We start from the raw sequence: 19,243 nt of genomic DNA, 5'->3' as shown, positions 1-19,243 counted from the left end.
CAAGTGTGAACACCCCAAGCCACCAGCTGTGAACCTCAAGTGCACATGGAAAGGAGATGCTTTGTTCTTACCTGTAATGAAGCCCACACAGATGTAGAGCTGCATGATACTGGTGCAGAAGGCAGCTGAGACCATCCCAATGCCACAAAGCAGGCCTCCAAACATAACCACGGGTCGGCTGCCATAGCGGTTTACTAGAATACTGCTAATGGGACCTGGGGAAAGAGCACAGAATGGTCCTTGAGGTAGGTATCTTCTGACAGAAGGGCATGTTTTACACAAAGGAGGTTAAAATCTGCAATATCAGTGCCCCCGAGATGCTGCTGACAGCTTCTAACATGACTTCAGGAAGAAAATGGAAAAGGAGAGAAAGATGATCCACACTGTGTGGAGATGGCAGCATGTCCCGTGCCACACTGTGTCACTGTTGGTGACAGTTCCTGCCCTCAGGACTTTCAAGTGTCGTCAGAGAAGGCAAACAGCAATACCAAATCAGGTGAACACATGATCCCAACATAGGGCCTCCTTGATTTATTATGATGCTAAACCATACACACAAAGCAGGGGTTCATATTACTAGGCTGATATCATGAGTACTGTTGCATTTTTAATGCCTCTATTTAATGCAATTCCAATAGTGCTGACCAGAACTGAAGCTTCAGCAGAACAGTTGTTAATTAAATCTTAATAGCAGTCTATGTAGGTAGAAATGGTTTGGGATGATGGATTACCTAGATCTCAAAGGAATCAGTTTGGTCTTGCATTTATGTAAAGAGGTGGTGCAGGACAGTGCAAAATTAAGGAGGAGATAAATGGCTTAACAAAGACTGCACACAAGGAAAGCAAGTGCTGAAATCTGAGGAAGTGAAACACGCCAGCAGCTTTGAGTGGTGAAGGAAAGAAGGGAGGTTTTGTGTATAGTAGTCCCAACTAGCTGAAGGACTAGTACAAATCAGAATCAGAGAATAATCTATGTTGGAGGGACAATGAAGGGACTAAACTCTTGCTCAAAGAAAAGCTAATTCTGAAGGTAGATGAGGTTGAGATGTCAGAACTAGGGAATGCAAACAGAGCAGGAAAGAGTGGTCCAGAAATCAAGCTACGAGATGTAAAGAAAAGATTCTGTATTCCTCAAAAACCCTGAAGCAAAATGCTGCAAAAAAAAAAATGCTGGAAATGAGGCAGGGGGCTACAGGCAGCATTTACTATCTTATCTTAACCTGACTGGTTCTGGTGCTACTCAGCAATGGTGTTTCAGAGCCCAGTGTGCCTGCTTGCCTTCATTCCTGTCCTTAGGAACAGCCCACGCTGTCCACATACAGACTACTGGAAACAGGTATTTTAAGCTTACAGGCATCTCTGAAGAGTTTGACTGTGGGATCCACCTCACTGCAGAGCCAGTCAGTGGAATATTTACTTTTGCTTAAATAATCTTAGCCAGAACTAGTGCCAGAACTTTTTCCAGACCTTGCAAACCATGGCACACAGGAATGAGACCCAAAAACCCCAATATTCCCTGAGGATGGCTGAGAGCATCTGAACAAGTTCTCAGCTGTTACAATGTGCAAGAATAAAAACCAGTAGATGTGACTGGTTTAATATAGAAAATGTACATATAAAATACTTCCCACTAGATGTCTAAGGTCAAATCATTCCTAAATGAAATACACACAAGCACAGTCTTAACAGCATCCCTGTATCTGCATGATCTGAGCTGGTCCCATTGAATACACCATTCAATTAACATCTATGTGAGTGTATAATTCCACAGAGAGCTTTTTGTCCTAAACCAGTGACTGGATTCACATCATGCATCTTTTTGCTGCACAGAGCACTACAGAACTCAGTTAAGTTCTGGAGAAAGAGACACATACATCTGATCAGCACAGCAGGAAAGGGACCCCTTTTCTCACTGAGCTTTCCCTGGTCAGAACTTGGACTTCCATCATGCTTGAGCCAGTGTCAGCGTGTCCTTTAATTAAATAGATCAAGCCAGTGTTCCTCGGAAAGGCACCAACATGTTCATCTGCAGCCTAAGGGCACACAACTCTTCCATTTTTCAATTTTCCACATGTCCATATTTCTCCAGAATCAATCTAATTACTCAACTAAGAAAATATGGTTTCAATTACCTTTTTCCACTGGAAGAGGGCTTTCACATTAGCCCTAAAAATACAGGATGTCCCACCATGGAGCAGAGCATTTAAAGCCCACAGGATTCTTGCTAAGGCCCCTCTCCTACTCTGACACAGGACAGATCGCAGGGAAAGAAGCCCCTGCTATGAGAAGTCAAGCAAAATGTTCATATATGTTCTACTCTTGCAGCATCCACCTGGGGAGAAGGGAAATATGGATCCACAGTGCTCTCACCCAAGTCCACAAGCTCTTGTATTGGTTTCACCCCTCAGTTAGGATGGGTTTGGACCATGACAGCCGATGATGAACTGGAAGGGGATGAGGGTGGGATACATTCTGCTCTGCTTCCTGGCTATGGAGACAACCTGGGATAGAGGCTGGAGCAGATGAAAGCAAAAATTTGTATCCCAACCACTGGCTTTACAAATGGGGGTGTCACTGTGGCACCCCCCACAGACATGCAATGTCCTCAAATACATCCCAAGACGTATTTGAGCCAAGAGACTACAACTGGTCCCTGCTCTTGTATTGTGTGATCTCTTGGCAACGTGTTTCAGCAGTGATCTTCAGCAAACAGCCTTCATCTCCTGTAATGAGCATTGTCAGTTTTACAGGGGGATAATCAACCCCACTTGTTTGCCAGTCTGGGTGGGAGAGCTGTGGTCTCAAAGGCATTACCTGCCTGGGCTGGGCTGAGCTCTCAGGGAACTGTGATGAACTTCAGAAGCAACATCAGCCTTTCTCCTTCACAGACTGAAACCTTACATCCAGACACAGTGGGCCTGCTTTGCTAAAGACACAAAGCATACAGGATCACAGCACACTCTTGTGAGTGACAGCATTTGATCTTCCTGACCAGCCTCACCCACATAGGACTGAGGGTTGGAGACCTTCAAGATACTGAATGCAGCCAGTTAAAGGAGAAAACAGTAGCAGAGCACTGGGACTAAACCTTTCTAGCCATCAGAGAATCCACAGCAAAGGCCATGATGAGCACTCAGCCTGCAAGGAAAGCACCATCTAGACCATCCCATGCTTTAGGAGACACCAGAGAATCCAACCCAAGGACTCAAAACAATTGGGAAACCAAACTTCCCTGAGCTGCTGCTCACAGGCCAAAGGTTTTATAACAGTCCTGAGCAGACCTTTCAAACGCACTGAAGCAAATGCGAAATCACATCCCCAAAATTACTTCCACTCAAGTCATTTGGTCCTACAGAAAATCATAGGCTTTAATGGAGCAGCCTTTCAAAAGCTGTCCCATCTCTCAGCAGAAACCGAGTGTATGCAGTATGTCACATAGCTGCTGTGCACACTTCAGCATGCAAACCCTGCCGGTTTGGGCAGGCACATGAAGCACAGACACGTGCACCTTCACCCTGCCCAGACGTCTTCACTGATCAGCATCACACCCAACAGATGTAAATGCACCTCTCCTGCCCTGCTCTGCCACATGCCACCTGCAGCATATCTCTGGCAGGGGGCTTATTAGCTATCAGACATTAGATAACTTCAACAGCAGCCTTGTGGGGAGCTCTGGAAAACATCAAATAGCTCAAGTCAGGGCAGAGGAATTAAGGAGAGGGAACGACAAAGCCCACAGCTTTGGGAAGTTGTGGGAAATGGGAAACATGATTACTGCTTTGCTTGCAGCTATTGCACAAATTAAAAGTATGACAGCCCCTGGAAACACGGTGGAATTGAAAAGCAGGACCTGTCATTTACCAGTTATTTAGCCAGCATAAAACGAATAAAGATGCTGTATATTACCACACAGAAACCATTTACAGTCACAACGTGTGCAGCTTAGATCCCAAGGCACCTTTATTTGCTAATACCTGCCTGGTCAAATGTGCAAAAACCACAGGCTCCCTTGTCCTGGCACCCAAGCTAAATCATTCTTCCTTCCTGCGAGCCAGGAGAAGCCATCAGGACTTGGGGTGACTTTTACCTCTTAATTTACAGAGACAGGTGAGGACAGCGCAAGCTCTCAGAAAGATGATATTTACCTGCCTTCACCTTGCAGAACCAGCCACATGAATGCTGCCCAAGTCCCTGAAAAGTCATAGCAAGGAGAAAAAGCTTTCTCATCTCCAGTGCACAGCTTCTCTGGGATCAGAGCTAGTGTCACCCAGGCAGCACTGTTCCCACAACCCCACCACCATGTCAGCACTGCAACATCTAATGAAGAAATTAGAAGTAAAATTTAATCACCCCTTTGTAACCAAACACATTTCAAGGACAAGGTGCTTCACTGCAGGAAGAGATGGCACTTCCACCCACCCAGCCTTGGGAAACAAGGCAGCCCCTTCCACAAACCAGCAAGTGGTTTCTTCCCTCCTGACCAACTTCCAGCCATCATTTATCACCTATAACAAAGAGAGATGCTGAGCCTCATCCTGCTGCTGGCTTTGTTGAGAGCTGTGCCCATGGCTCCGCACCTCCTCTGGCTCACAGGGCAGTCCTGGAAGGGCACGTGGTCTCCGGTGGGGCTACCACCATCCCCACCGGCAAGGAAAGAGCAAGGAAAGCCCACTCAAGCACTTCACTTTACACCCCAATCCCTTGCAGAACAGGGTGCACACAAGAAGAGTTTACTGCAGTAAAACCCTGCAGTCAGGAGAGCAGCAGCTTACAGCAAATATCCCCGAAAGATGTAGCCGGGATCATGGCATTCCTGACAGACTGATGCAGTGTAAAGCGCTATCCTCAACCCATATAAATCATGCTGGTTTAGTGCCTGTCCTGTATAAAGCCTCTTTCCTCATACCTGTGGCAGATTTCCATTTGTTGTTAGCTGGTACATGAAAGGCCATGTCAAAGAAGCTGATCTTGGTGGCAAGCAAAACATAGCAGCTCGCCAGTGGGAAACACAGCAAGCCCTGTCTCATTTATTAGCTTGTCCAATTACTTCTCACCTTGAGTTTTGTGTTTGTAGAAGTGAAAAGGACCCTAAAGAGGAGTTTGCAAAACCATAAAGAAAATGCAGAATCCTGTGGTCTCCACAAAGCCAGGCCATTTGTTATTTATTCTTTCTGAGCTGCTGAACTATGATCCAAAGAAGATCATAATACAGAGTTGGCATCTAACAAGAAATATCAATCCAGACTGGCTTAAACTTTTGCAAGTACAATGGTACTCAAAAAGTAGACACCTGAATTGCCTTTCTGTTTTCCTCAACGAGCCTTATGAATCTTTTATGAGCTGCAAAACTTCCAGTGGTGGTACAAAATGCAATATACTTTTAACAAGGACTAAAGCATTCTTCTCTCCTGTCTGACAAAATATATGTATCTATATATCCTTTATTTATAAAGTTTGGTTTGTCCTTTTTTTTTTTAACCTAATTCTAACAGAATTATCCCTTTTTTGGTGGAACTTGGGTGAATTCTTGCTGAAATATCTCTGTGCAGGGCCTTCAGAGCAGCAGCCGAAAGCTGAGACTGAAAGACTCCTCCTGTAACCCAGGGGCCTCCATGCAACAGGGGGTCTTCCCAGTTTTCACAAGACTGACCTTCTGCCAGTGTAGAGTGGCACAGAGCCATTGCAAATGCTATACACCTGATGCTAAGACCATTTGATGGCCATGCAGATGACAGAAGAGCAACCCTGCATGGACCCCAGTGTTGGCAGATTTGGGATGTCGCCCCATTGCTGGGGCTGCAACACACAGCCCAGCTTTTCCCGCTTTTCCACAGTGAAAAGTGGCTCTGAAGAGCTGTTCCTGCAAAGGGACAGTGGTCAGCACCAAAAGAACTGCCCAGATAGTCGATGTTTTTCAACTGCTGTTGGTATACGAAGGAATAGCATGATATACTAAGGAATGCAGCACAACATGACTGGCATTGACTATATGGAGTCACTGGGGACGTAAGAAGGAGCAGAGCATACTCAGCTGGGGGGGGTGGGAATCATTTATACTGATAAAACAAAGTCTATTACTATACTAGTAGTAAAACGACAGGAGCAGGCCTGCAATTTCCTCAGTAATAATCTCACTCCCTCGATGGAATAACAACACTGCCTTTGGCCTTGTAATTTATTCACTAGGGTACCAGCCCATTGTAACAAAGCAACCTCCTCATTACCCCACAGATGAAAGCAAGTGCCTCCATGTTATTAACACACTGCCAGAATCCACCAAGCTCCCGAGGCAGAGGGGATCAGCATCAGCAACCAGCACTGGTAATGGTGCACAGCCCCAGAAAACAGTTCTAAAGGCAGGGGGAAGGGATGAGAGGGTTCAAACCTGCAGCTTTTCACTCTTCTTCCTTGCTAGAAGACCAAGGGTCCAGGACCTGGATGGTCATGCACTTAAGTGTCACCAGGGCTTGGAGAACAGCTGCTCACTGTAGTCCCACAGTAACTCAGTTTACTACATGTGCCAGTTCCAGATAACTAGACAAGAGCTGGTGGTACCTAGTAATAACAGCATATTATTAGTCCCAATTGGTTGGTATAGATGGTTTGCTTTGCACCTGCAATGGCTAATGAGCCCACACACAACAGGCACCTCCTCAGGCAGGGCTGATGGAAGCAGGATGGCCATGCACAAGCTGGAGGACAAGCAGCAGCAGCAAACAAACACCCCAGGTGACTATCATGGTATCAAATACCTCTCTGCCAGACCCCAAAGGGCAGCTTCCAAAGATCTGTTCACCCCAAATCTCCCTGATGCTTTCTGTTAGTATTACTTTACACTGCAGATAATTTTTAATAAGGAGGCTGAAGTCCAGCATATGCAACAGCAGCTCCACCAGCTAACCCATCACCAGAAGATGCCTCTTTCTTCCTTGCAGGTGAGGAAAATGGTGTGTACATCAAAGGTGCTGGGTCTCAGTACCGTGTCCAACTCAGAAGGCAGTGGGTGTAATGATCTGCTGCAGAAACCAACCTGCATCCTCCAAGAAAGGACCCTGACCTCCCATCAGAAATATGCATTTGCCACAGCAGCATCCTCATGTTAAAAAAGAAAAAGGCAGATGAAGCCCAAGCTTCAGAAAAACAAGTGTTCTCTCCTTGATCCAGCAATCCCATCTGACCAGTGCCTCGGCATTTCAATTTCCACATCAAACAGCTGACTCGCACTGCTCCTGCGGCACATAGAGGAGCCACAGGCCAACAGCTCCAAACCCGGGGCTGAAGCCAAGGTCCTTCGTGTCACTTTATATTTAGTCAATTAAATAATGGCTCCTGTAAGAGGATGGTGTTGCAGGTGCCTGTGCTCAGTGGTTTCCCTGGGCTGCTGGTTTGGATCTCCCCACACAGCAGATCACAGCTGCTGACCTGCAGAAGGTCATGGCTTCATGGGTTTCGAATTGCTTTCCTATGGTTTCTTTAGCTAACCTCTTGCTTTGGCAGGACTGCAGGCTTCTATCCCTGCTGGCATTTGAAGCATGACTGCAGAACACGAGTTTCCTACATGGCTGAAACACCTATTCCTCAAGATCAGCAGCTCTTTGTTACCGGTCTTAACACAATTGCTCTATTGGCAAATTAGCAGATACCTAGCCATGCATTCCAAAGGGCTTTATCTACCTCCTGGAAGCTCTACATGTTTGACCAAGAGACCAGTTATGCTGGAGAGTCATCCAAGGGCAGAAAAGCTGCAATCATAGAACGGTTTGGGTTGGAAAAGACCTTAACATTATCCAGTTCCAACCCCCTGCCATGGGCAGGGACACCTCACACTAGACCCTGTCACCCAAGGCTCTGTCCAACCTAGCCTTGAACACTGCCAGGGATGGGGCATTCACCACTTCTTTGGGCAACTGGTCCAGTGCATTACCACCCTCACATTAAAGAGCTTCTTCCTTATATCTAACCTGAACTTCCACTGTTTAAGTTTAAACCCATCACCCCTTGTCCTATCACTACAGCCGTTGATGAAGAATCCCTCGCCAGGGGAGTGGATTATAACTTAGTCCTGGGCTTAAGACCCACCTGTGAAGTGTTAACACCACCTCAACCAAAACTGTGTGTTCTTCCTAGTTCTTATTAATCTTGGGGTTTATTAAGTCTCCCACATCCCTATTACTGCTGCCTGGTGACCTTGCTGGCTCCAATGAAGGGCGAAATGATAAAGCTTTGTGACCAAGTCCACAAACACAGAAATATTTCACCTGAAGCTATAGTGCTATTAGAGCTCTTAAGTAGAACAGGGCTATTTAAAAAAATAAAAAATAGAAGCACATATGTGATGACCTTGCAGGGCCTGAGTGCTCTCTAAGAGTCAGGAAAAGTATATGAATCTGCATCATCATCCATTACAGAAATCAAATCATTCCTCATCCAGCTTTCTTAACAAAATCCATGATTGTAATGGTGCTGCTACCCTGGGGATTGCCCCAGTGTGGAAAGATGCCTTGTTTCAATAACACAGGGAGGCTGATTGACTCTTGATGGGACTCCAAGAGGTGATGATGATAAGCAAAAGGATGTAGCCCTGCACAGGGCAGCTGAGCAGTGGGTACACAGGGAGCACCTGACCAAGCTTGGGCCACAATGGCAGGATGCTGGATATCCACCCTGGATAAACAGAGATATTCCTTTTGTTTCAGCCCACACATCTGGAAAAGAACATGCCTAGGGAAATACTGAAGAAAGCCCTGCTTGAGAATTGTTGTTGAACCAATGCTGCAAGCACATAACTAGAGTGAGCTCATACAAGATACACCACTGCAAATACCACCTGTCCTCCCCTTCTTTCTCCTCTCTCATACCCCTCACTCAGCACTAAGGGCCACTGTCACTTTTGACACCCTCAGTAACTAAGGCATCTCACAGGATGGTCAGAGACAGCACAGGAACTGGATTTCCTGAAAAGATCAGTGAGCAGCTGGATGCACACTGAAGATCCACGCTGCAGGTGTATCAACTGAGCATCTCCAAACGCACACCGAGCCAATCCATTTATTTCTCTGCAGAGTCCATGCTATAGAAAATGATGGGAAGCCCACAGTGCAACAACTTCCCAACTCCTTGTGCACCCGCAACCTCGTCCCTGATAGTGTGAGGAGCAGAAAAGGCCTTGACTCTGTGTAAGCCCTGCTCAGCAATCACAAACACACCTGAATTATCAAGGCTGTTTTCAGCACAAATCCAAAACATCACCCCAAACTAGATACAATGAAGAAAAGTAACTCTACCGCAGCCAAAACCAGTTCAGTATATGCAAACTTGCTCCTTGCGGAGACTATTTCTTAAACCAGACAACGGCCCTATAGGCTGTTCCACACAGACAACCTATTTCTCACACCAGCAGCTCTCTTCCCCATAGTGATGGGGATACCCACTTGTTTGGAACACCACACACGGAAAATCCACTGCAGAATGCTGGGCAATGCACCACACATTATTTTGCCCTAACCTATCACCAAGCTTCTAGCAGGTAAAGCCTCTATCTATCGGGGCACATCCTACCTGTTGTTTGTTGCCCATCAGCCATGTCTGAGCCAAAAGTGGCTCAGAGGCCACACTTCTTAAAGTCTGGGATGGACTCTGCTACCCACATATTGCTTGTTCTTTAAAAGACCCCACACCTCCTTTCCTGTGCCTCAGTGTCCCCTTTTAGCACTGATACTTCACAACCAGTTGCAAGCATCTGGGATGGGTGAGAGCCCTGGGAGAGGTCTTCTGGAGGCAGAGAAGGTTTTGACGGAGTCCAGACCAGGCCAGAAGAAAACATTGGCAGTTTTGATTAAGTGAAAAACTGCGGAATCAAGCTCATTATTAATACAGCTTTACACTGCTATATGTTGTAAGGTGCTTTCTAAACCTGTCACTGCAATTTATCATGCAGCAGTGTAATAAAACACAGCTATAAAATTTTGGATTAAATGCTCAAGGTCAATGGTCGACTTTCAACTTCCCAATCTCTTCCTTGCTGCTTTAGCAGGTGCCATATTAAGCAGTTACAAACTCTGGGAGTAAGTTTCTTTGAAGAAAAGATGCTCTGTTGTGGAGCATCTCCAGAATTAAATCTTCAGCCATTTCATCTAATTACAAACCAATAAATAATAAATAACAGGAGTAATAAACACTGACTGACTTCGGGATAAGGCTTTTGCTTCAGAAACGCTCTTTTTCCTTAGTGCTTGCAAAAGGTAGCTCTCTGCTCCTGTCTGAAAAATAGACAGAAGGTGATTGCCCAAATTTAATGTACATTTGGATGGGTAAAACCAGCCCCTTGGAGATTTTAGGGGGAATATTACAGCAGCGTAGAGTGAGACTGAAACAAGGACTCCACTGCACTACGTTCTGAATGACAACAGTGTACGGTCCTGATGAAACTTAGCTTTATATGTAAAGAGGCAACAGAAGCAGGTCGTATTTACATCTGAAGTGTACACAAACATGCACAAGGCTCAGCTGCACAGCAACTGCAAAAGAAAGAGTGAGACTCTTCAAAATAATGGGGGAAAATAAGATCAGATGTCCCCTGCTCCAGCCCCAGCTATTCACACTCAGCAGCTGAAATGATTGTGTCAGGAGCTAATCTACGTGTTTCACTCAGGTGACTCCTGTTGTTTCATTACAGTGATGACAGGAGCATCCTCACACTCACTCACTATTAAAAACCCCTGAAAATGAGGATATTGTCCTAGATATTATTTATTCTGGCACATGTGGCAGAAAGCTTACTGCTCAAGCTCTAAGTTGGCTATAATAAAAGACATGACTTCTTCCTGCAATCCTTGACTCTCTCAAAGCCTTAGAAGAGACCATAACAGCTACAAGAACATTGCTGCTATTAAATTAGTGGCATCAGTATTCCTTATTTTTAGAAGGTTTGGCTGCTTCCCCTGATGTTGAATAGGGCAACTGAATTACCAGCAAATTAATATTGTTTATCCTTTCTTTTCTGGGAGCTTAACAGCCTCCTGCTTTCCCCAGGTACTGATTATCTCCAGAAACTCATCTGTGGCCTAGTTTGAAATGTGTCACCCTAGAAAATGGGAGAAGGGCAGCTCAGTTTGGCATTGTGAGTGCAACACACGGCCCAAGTCAGGAGGTGTGAAGGCCAAAGGCTTTTGGTTTTGTAATTATATTAGTTGAGGTTGTCTTCCTCAACAAAACTCATCCCTGTACACTACACAAGACCTCGGGAACCCTGGTGTTGGCATAGCAAAGTCCAAGGAGGCAGTTTGCAAAAGGAAATCCTGCCAAAGGCATGCAGGAGCATGATGGGCACCCTGTGATGCTCACATGTTGGTGTGTCCTTGTCACCTCTACAGCCTGATACCTTGTCATGGTTTAAGCTCAGCCGTAAACCAGCCACGCAGTCCCCGCTCACTCCCCCCCCACTTTCGTCCCCCCACTCCAGGAGGGATGGGGATGAGAATCGAAAGAATGTAACTCCCATGGGCTGAAATAAGAACAGTTCAGTAACTAAGGTATAACACAAATCACTGCTGCTACCACCAATAATAATAATAATGATAAGGGAAATAACAAGGGGAGAGAATACAGCTGCTCACCACCCGCCAACCGCTACCCAGCCTGACCGAGCAGTGATCTAGCCCTTCCGGGTAACTCTCAGTTTACATCCTGGGCATGATGTGCTGTGGTATGGAATACTTCTTTGGCTGGTTTGGGTCAGGTGTCCTCTCTCTGCTTCCTCACAGCTTCCCTTCCTCCCTGGCAGAGCATGAGACTCAGAAAGTCCTTGGTCAGTCTAAACATTTGAGTAGTAACTAAAAATATCGGTGTTATCAGTGCTATTCCCAGGCTGAAAGCCAAAACCACAGCACTGCACCAGCTACTAAGGAGTAAAATATGACTGCTACTGCTGAACCCAGGACATACCTGGAAGCTGAGGTGCAGCTGAAAGCACCTTTAGGGAAAGGTGATGCAATCTTCCTTCCTTTTCTTTCCATCCATTTAAGACTCTGCTCTGTAATACTTTTCTCATTTGGGGTAAGGAATGAGCTCTTAGCTCACACCAAAAAAAAAGTGTAAATATTGCAAAACAAAACCCTTCTTTATCAGATTCATAGGTTTCACCCTGCAGGATTTGGTCAGGGAAAATCAATGTTCCCTTGTGCTCCTCACTCACACACCTCCCAGCTTGCCCTCCGCAATGGGAAGCGGGGAATTGTTGAACATGAATGCTGCCGAGAACTACAGGCATCCGATCACAAAGTCCAAGCTATCCACTTTACTGCACACTAATCTGTTTTACTAGTTGTATTATAGTGACAGAATTGTTTTCTGCAGCCTAGTTCAGATTAAGAAACTGGGGGATAAGACACATTAAAACTTCTGCAATATATATTGCCAGAGCCTCAGCTGGTACAAAACAGCTTCCTGGGGGAATTCAGCAAAAAGTGAAGGGCAGAAACAGTCTTGGCTGCTGGTTTTCAGTTTGAGCCTGAAAAAATGGAGCTGCTCTGGTGCTACAAGCTAAAGCTTCAGGTGGTCACTGTAAATCTGCATCCATGCTGTCAAAGTAAAAAGAGCTGCTCTAGTGGAGACTTGGGATGGTTCACCGAGTGTTTTCAGAACACAGATATTTGCGCTATTTATGAAACACAAACATAAGCTCTGTTACACAGCAGCCAAGCCTAACAGCAAGTCCCCACACAAGGAGCATGCCAAGGAAATGAGGGACTATCACTTAAGGGTGTGTGCAAACAAAAGCTGTTGTCACTGAAAGCATCAGACCCTGCATACGCTGCGGGCAACAGCTGCCCGGAGCTCCTAGGGATAGAGGGGACCGGCTGGCTTGGTCAGTCCTCATAGGACACATCCTGTGCTTGGATGTGCCTCCCCATCCTGAGTCCTGGCTCAGAGAGCCACAGCACAGGCACACAGCTGAACACCGGCGATGGGACAGGAACACTACAGCCTCTCCCTAAGGCCAAGCAAGCAAACAGCAGAGCCTCTGCACGCTTCAGGGAAGCTTTTGATCCACATGCTTCAGGGACGCTTTTTGATCCAAATCGCTGCCATTCAGTGCTGATGGAGGTGAGGCAAGGTTGGGGCTTTCCTCTCATGGCTGTGATGCCCACACCTGACACCAGCAAATGCACCATTCATCCCCTCCAGCCCTCAGGCCTGATGCTTCACATAGGAGATACTCAACACCCCAACACGGCTCCTACATGGCTGTAGACTGCACCCCCCTGCACCTCCACACAGTGACAGTTCTACCTCACTGCTGATATGGGAAAGGAATGGGCAAGCTATGGCAATAATTACCTGGTTTAATAACTCCACTAGTTACACAGGACTATGTTGAACGCTTCCTTTGGCATTTTTGAAACTTCTTTTCAGGAGAGATCAGCAAAAAATCCAGTGTTAAACCATTCTCTAGCTTTTCAGCAAAGTAAATCAAGCTTTGCATGGGCATCTGAACAGCTCTAACAGGCACCGCAGCAGAGCGAGACTTGGGCAGCCCTGTTCCTTTGATGAGAATTTCCAAATCACTGGAGTCATTCATAAGTCAAACTGCTCTGGTGCTAAATGCTCAGTCAATCAAATGAGATGTGTTAAATACACTCCTGGGCACATGTGTTCCATTAGCTCCATGTTCTGCAAGCTCCCATTGCGCGCCTGTCTGCAGCCACTGAGTGACGGTGTCTCAGCTCAGATCACTGCAGACAGGGTGATCAAACAAGCATAAATCTTATCTGAGAGCAGAGCAGAGGAGGAAAGGACTATTAAATGGACATAACTCTGAGCAACTGCAGGGCCAGTGGGAAGGTACAAAAGCACAATCACCTGCATTAAGTCTAAAAGCACCTAGATGTATCATCCCCCATATTACCATGTAATAGCATAAGGGAGAATAAGGCTAAAACTCCTTGACAAAAGGCAGGAGACAGCTGACTAGGATAAAAGTCTACTACAGTGTTCCAGGTACAGAGCCACTGGCTTGAAAACTTGGAAAGAGAAGAAAGCGGGTTGGAAAACCTGCAGACAGTAAAACGCAGAGGTGACCAGAGCAGCATTTTACCTGCTCCAGTGATGTCCTAACTTTAGTACCAGACCATGAAATTTACAGCAGCCTCCACTCATTTGCATAGTTTTGGCACCAAATACTAGCCATCTTTTTGACTTTCAAACCATGTAACTTCCTCAGACACTCATATGCAGACAATTGAACACACCAAAGGCATGGGCTGCCTGCTTTGGTTTTTTTCCCCACTTGACTGCTTCAGAGACATTCCACGTAGTTTACCCCAGCCTTTTAAAACAGCATTTAAGTGTAACCTAAATGACAAGTGGTCCTTTTGCCTGCCTCCCCACAGCAGTTTCCCTCTCCCACCACAACTCACTTGCTTCTGTTGATATTGATGGGGCTGAGGCAAAAGTGCCTTTATCCACATTTAATAACAAGCCCCAGTGGAAATCTATCTCCAAGAGGCAGCACTCCCCAGGGCTTGGGCTCAGCATCACATCAGGGAGGCCAAAAGTGTGGCCTCAGACAATGGCACTGGCTTAAGCTGTTTGGGTCTTGCCCTCAAAGTGCTCCATTTGTGGGTTCTCAAGCCGGAACTCAGCCCTTGCAGAGCTACTTTCTGTGGGACCAAACCTTTGCAGTGGGTTATGATAGAATGGATTACTATAGGCTCTGATTCAAGCATCTCTTTACAAACCTTTACAAAGCATCTTTACTTTCAGCTATGCTCTCCAAAAACCACTACAATGCACTATTAAGGAAACAAAACAAAGCAAAAATCTCTGCTTTCAAGAAACAGCGTATTTTCAGAATTGCCTGAATAGCCAAGATATATATTGATAAAGTTTCCTGCAATTACAGAGCGTGGTTCCCATCTACCTCCCATCGCAGACTCAAAGGCAGTCCAAGTTTTTCACTGAGCCATGAAAGTGCTATCAGAATCATTTTAAGAAGAGCAGAGCTCTATGCACTGCTTTGCAACTGATAAGAATGATGGACTCTGGCGATTTCATTGCTGTAATTATAAGCTGCCACAAGAAACGAGCAGCTACTTCATTTATTGCTCCACTCCATGCTTGCCTTTGGCTGAAACCTAGGCCCAGCTATTGCACACCAGCCTACTCTCAGGGTGTTTTCATTGATGCCCATGGAAAGCTATTCGATTTCTGAGCAGGAGAGCTCACTGCTACCATCAGCAACACACCAGGGTCAGGCCTCTGGATGCGCAGAGGCTTTATAGAGACCTCTGTGCCCATATTAATGAAATAGGCAATATTTTGGAAAGTAGCAAAGGTGCTGCAACCCCAACTGGAAATAAAGGGAATGTCAACATCAAACTGCTCATGGACCACAATTTCCAAGGCATTTAGAAACTTCCAAAAAGCCAAAAGGCACCCAGAGAAGTCAAAAGATGCCTGAACCCAGTAATAAATAAGGTGGGCATCAGACATGTTTGAAAACCCAAACCAACACCAATTTACCTCTGCAAAACTTCCCCTCAACCCCTTTAGGCTCCACGCATGATTCATTTCCCTAAAGGACATTGGAAACATGATCATAAAATGAACCTGTTCATAGTACCCATGCAGATGTCCCTCTGCACTGTCCTAGAGCTTAGATTTCTGGCTTATTTCTGCCCTTCCAATGCACCACACAGCAGGCGCTGGTGCAGGTTTACTCACCAGCACCGTATGTCGTGGCCAACATGATGGAGGAGACCCATGCGACCTCGCTATAGGATGTGCCAAAGAAACCCTGGATTTCTTTGAAGAAGATGGCTATGCCTTTGGGGAATGCGTACGCGAAGCCGATAGACACGAAAGCACCAAAGACCACCGCCCAGCCCCAGCCACCATCCGGTGGGCTGGGGGCTCGCCTTGTGTTAGCAGGCGGTGGCATAGCTCCTCAGAAAGCCTGAAACACAAGGTGCAAAGGTGGAGAGTCAGTCCTAGGTCCCCAGTCTATTCCATATAACTGGTATCTTCATGTTAAATGGCAAAACAGAATGGCAGGGGTGCGACATTAGAAATAAGTAACCAGATTGAAGCTGCGATGCTGCTGCTTCACATCTTCAATGTGAAACCGAGAATCACAGAATCACCTAGTTTGGAAAAGACCTTTAAGATCACCAAGTCCAATCTTTACCCCAGGACTGCCAAGACCATCACTCAACCATGTCACTATGGATCTCATCTACATAGTTTTTGAACACTTGCAGGGATGGTGATTATAGAATCATAGAATCATAGTTTAGGATTGGAAAGGACCTTAAGATCATCTAGTTCCAACCCCCCTGCCATGGGCAGGGACACCTCACATTATCCGTACTCCAAAACCTGGCCACCCTTTTGGTAAAGAAATTTCTCCTAATATCCAAGTTAAACCTCCCCTGGTGCAGCTTGACGCTGCTAGCCCTTGTCCTATGACTTGTTGAGAGATGAAGTTAATATACCAGTTATATGGCATAGAGCCTCCTGCATCCATGCTGGGGCTGGCAGGAGAGTAGGATAGTCCCATGTATGCACAGTGGAGGTGAATTAGAACCAGTGCACCACCCCATCCGTGCGTGTCCCCAGCCCCAGGACAGGCTGGGCTGCAGTCCCAGACATGCATGGACCCCGCACCCTAACGTGGCAGCACCCACCTGCAGAGTACAGCACGGACACGGAGCCCCTTGTGGCCGGCGGGACGCGGTGGGAATGGCACAGGATGGTCAGGACAGGGCGGGCGAGCTGCCTGCACCGCCCCACATGGAACCAGCCTGCCCCGGCCCGCCGCTGGGTTCTACAGCCTTCCTGCTTGTTCCTTTCCCCTACCGCTTTTCCTGCACATACACACACACACACACACACACACACACACACACACACACACACACACGCACTCCCAGCCGAGGCACTCGGGAAGCAGCCACAGTAATTTCTTTCCCTCCCTGTGTTCCCACCAGTATCCCAGCTCCGCTCTCCTCCTTACAAAGTCTCCGGCTGCTCTCTAGTCCCGTACCTCCACAGCACTGCAGCCTCACGGTCATCCACCCGCTGGTTACGTTCACCCATTCCATGTATATTCCGGCTTTTAGGTCAAAGTCTGTTTCAGGAAGCGATAGCAATGTTTGCCCTTGATGGAAAGTTGTAATTTTCGCTGGAGACATGCATCTTGCTCAACCTGCCTTAAGTAACAGCCCTTGGCTCTTGGAGGAACTCAGCCTCATGCCTTTCCAGCCCCAGTTTTGGACATTCATATGGAGCCGTTAGGTGAGTGTCAGCACCCTGTCACCTCCCACAAGAGACCTTCTTTCCTCTGTGTGTAACCAGGAAGACTGGGGAATGATTTGGGCAGATTTTACAAATCAATTTGGCAAAACACCAAATTATTTGCCTGCAAATAATCACACTGCCTGCATTGCAAACACAGCAGTTTCTTTCCAGTTCCCCCGAGCAGAGCTTCCCTTTCTGCCTTGGCTTCTCTGCATGTTCAGGCTCAGACCAACTCTTCCCCAATCTCCTATAAAGCTGCATTCAACCTTTTTTTTTCTTTTTCCTCCAAAAAAAAGACAACCTAACACTCAAAACCCCAAGTCACACTAGTTTAGTGTGTGGAAATGAGCTGGGTTTAAAATTTGTATTTAAAGTTCTGTTGCTGTTCACATTTTTATTTCCTCCTCTTACTCTATCATTAGAACACCAACCATGCAGCAATGAAAAAGGGGGCTGTGGGATCCCCCTGCATGAGATGGAGGTCCTCTGCATGGGGATGCTGGGAGCCTTTCCCAGGCAGTCCAGGAAGAGCAAATCCCTGCTCATGAGGGTCTCTGTGAGGTTTGGCCGCTATCCTGTCTCACACCTTTCTGGGCCTGTACAGAGCTCTTCCCTACCCAAGGAATGCGGGACGAAGCTTGCTGCTCCTGGCTGGTGTTTCTTCTCTAATCTTGAACTAACAACACAGTTTTAACAGTGGCACCACTGTTGTTCAGGTACAACCATGTCAATCTGTGATGAAATAAGGAGCTCTGCTCCTCTGTATTTCCATCCTCCCTCCAACACTCTCAAAACAGACACTGCATTACTGTAAATCCTATTTTTCTACATACATAATTAAGCAATAATGAAGAGGAATGGGAAAAAAAAAATAAAAAAAATCACTGCCTAACTCAGTAGTTTTCCTGGCACAATCAACCTAGAGCTTTAGAGATGCCCTTACAACACGTCTGTAGGATGTTTTATTACTACTATTTCTTTCTTCCTATAAAACTGAGTAAACTTAAAATGACCGGGCAGCCTTTACTCTCAGGTAGAAGGGCTCCAGGATGACCTGGAGAGTCTTGTTTTCATACAGCCCAGACCCACTTCATGGGCCATGAGGATACCTACTTTTACTGCATCACCTCTACTATGTAGTCTTGCACACACAAAGGAGCAGAGTGCAGTGGTGGGCAGTCTGCCATCACAAGAGACAATTAAAGTCTCTCCAGCATGAAAGCCCTGCCTGCAGCTGAACAAGGGGATAAGCCCAAGGGACAGGGCTGTTTCCCTCTATTTTACTACAGAGGGATGAGGGTTTGGATTAGTGGAGTTTTTCCTCATAAACGGGAATAAGGTTTGTTTCAGAGGCTGGTTTCTGTGTTCTGCCCCCCAAAAATAACAGCTCAGACCAAATACGCATAAACACACCAGAGACTGAACTCGGGCACATCCTCAGCAGCAGTGTGGAAGGTGGGGAGGACAGACGGAAACACCCAGGAGCAAAGGGATGAAGAAGCAGCCATGACCTCAACTGGAAGATGGGCCTTTCCTTCCAACACTAAATTTAGTCCCATATTAAAGCATGTTCCTTCAGCAAACCTTGATATGACAGCTTCTGCGTACATGTGCTCACGGGCTGGTGGCAAACTCGGAACTGGAGCAGGAAACCAGTTGCAGCAGGAGGTACTGGGGGCAAAGAAATGATTTCTAAAGATGTCTGAAAACGATTACTGTTCGCCCTCATGATGCTACTCTGGATGCTCACAAGCAACGCACAGCATCCTGAGAGCAGAGGGTGGGTCTGACAGCCGAAACAGTGTGTTCCCTAGGTCAAAAAGAACTAAGTAGCAATGTGGGGAGGATTGGGCTCATCTCACAGTAGCTGCCTGCGTGAGTGCTCCCCCTCCATCCGGGGAGCAGAAGCACCCCCGGGGCAGGCTCCACTCACCCATCCACAGAG

The 19,243-nt window shown here is 46.5% G+C and overlaps 1 protein-coding gene across 4 annotated transcripts in view; it reads right to left on the bottom strand.

Annotated features, from left to right (window-relative positions):
* The window catches only part of LOC130606540 (monocarboxylate transporter 2-like), a 41,558-nt gene that overhangs the window by 10,619 nt on the left and 11,696 nt on the right, over positions 1–19,243 (bottom strand). For 3 of the 4 annotated variants that reach the window (XM_057422999.1, XM_057423000.1, XM_057423001.1), the window contains one exon: positions 72–215. In XM_057422999.1, coding sequence (XP_057278982.1) covers positions 72–215 — 144 coding nt within the window. Of the gene's footprint in view, positions 1–71; positions 216–15,723; positions 16,215–19,243 lie in introns of those variants that run through there. The other variant, XM_057422998.1, reaches the window with a different exon arrangement.

Source organism: Pezoporus wallicus, unplaced genomic scaffold (assembly GCF_028554395.1).
Source record: "Pezoporus wallicus isolate ANWC-B61680 ecotype Strahan unplaced genomic scaffold, APGP_CSIRO_Pwel_v1 contig_7073, whole genome shotgun sequence".
Taxonomy (NCBI): domain Eukaryota; kingdom Metazoa; phylum Chordata; class Aves; order Psittaciformes; family Psittacidae; genus Pezoporus; species Pezoporus wallicus.
The sequence above is the reverse complement of the archived record's forward strand: the minus strand, read 5'-3'. Positions and strand labels throughout refer to the sequence as shown.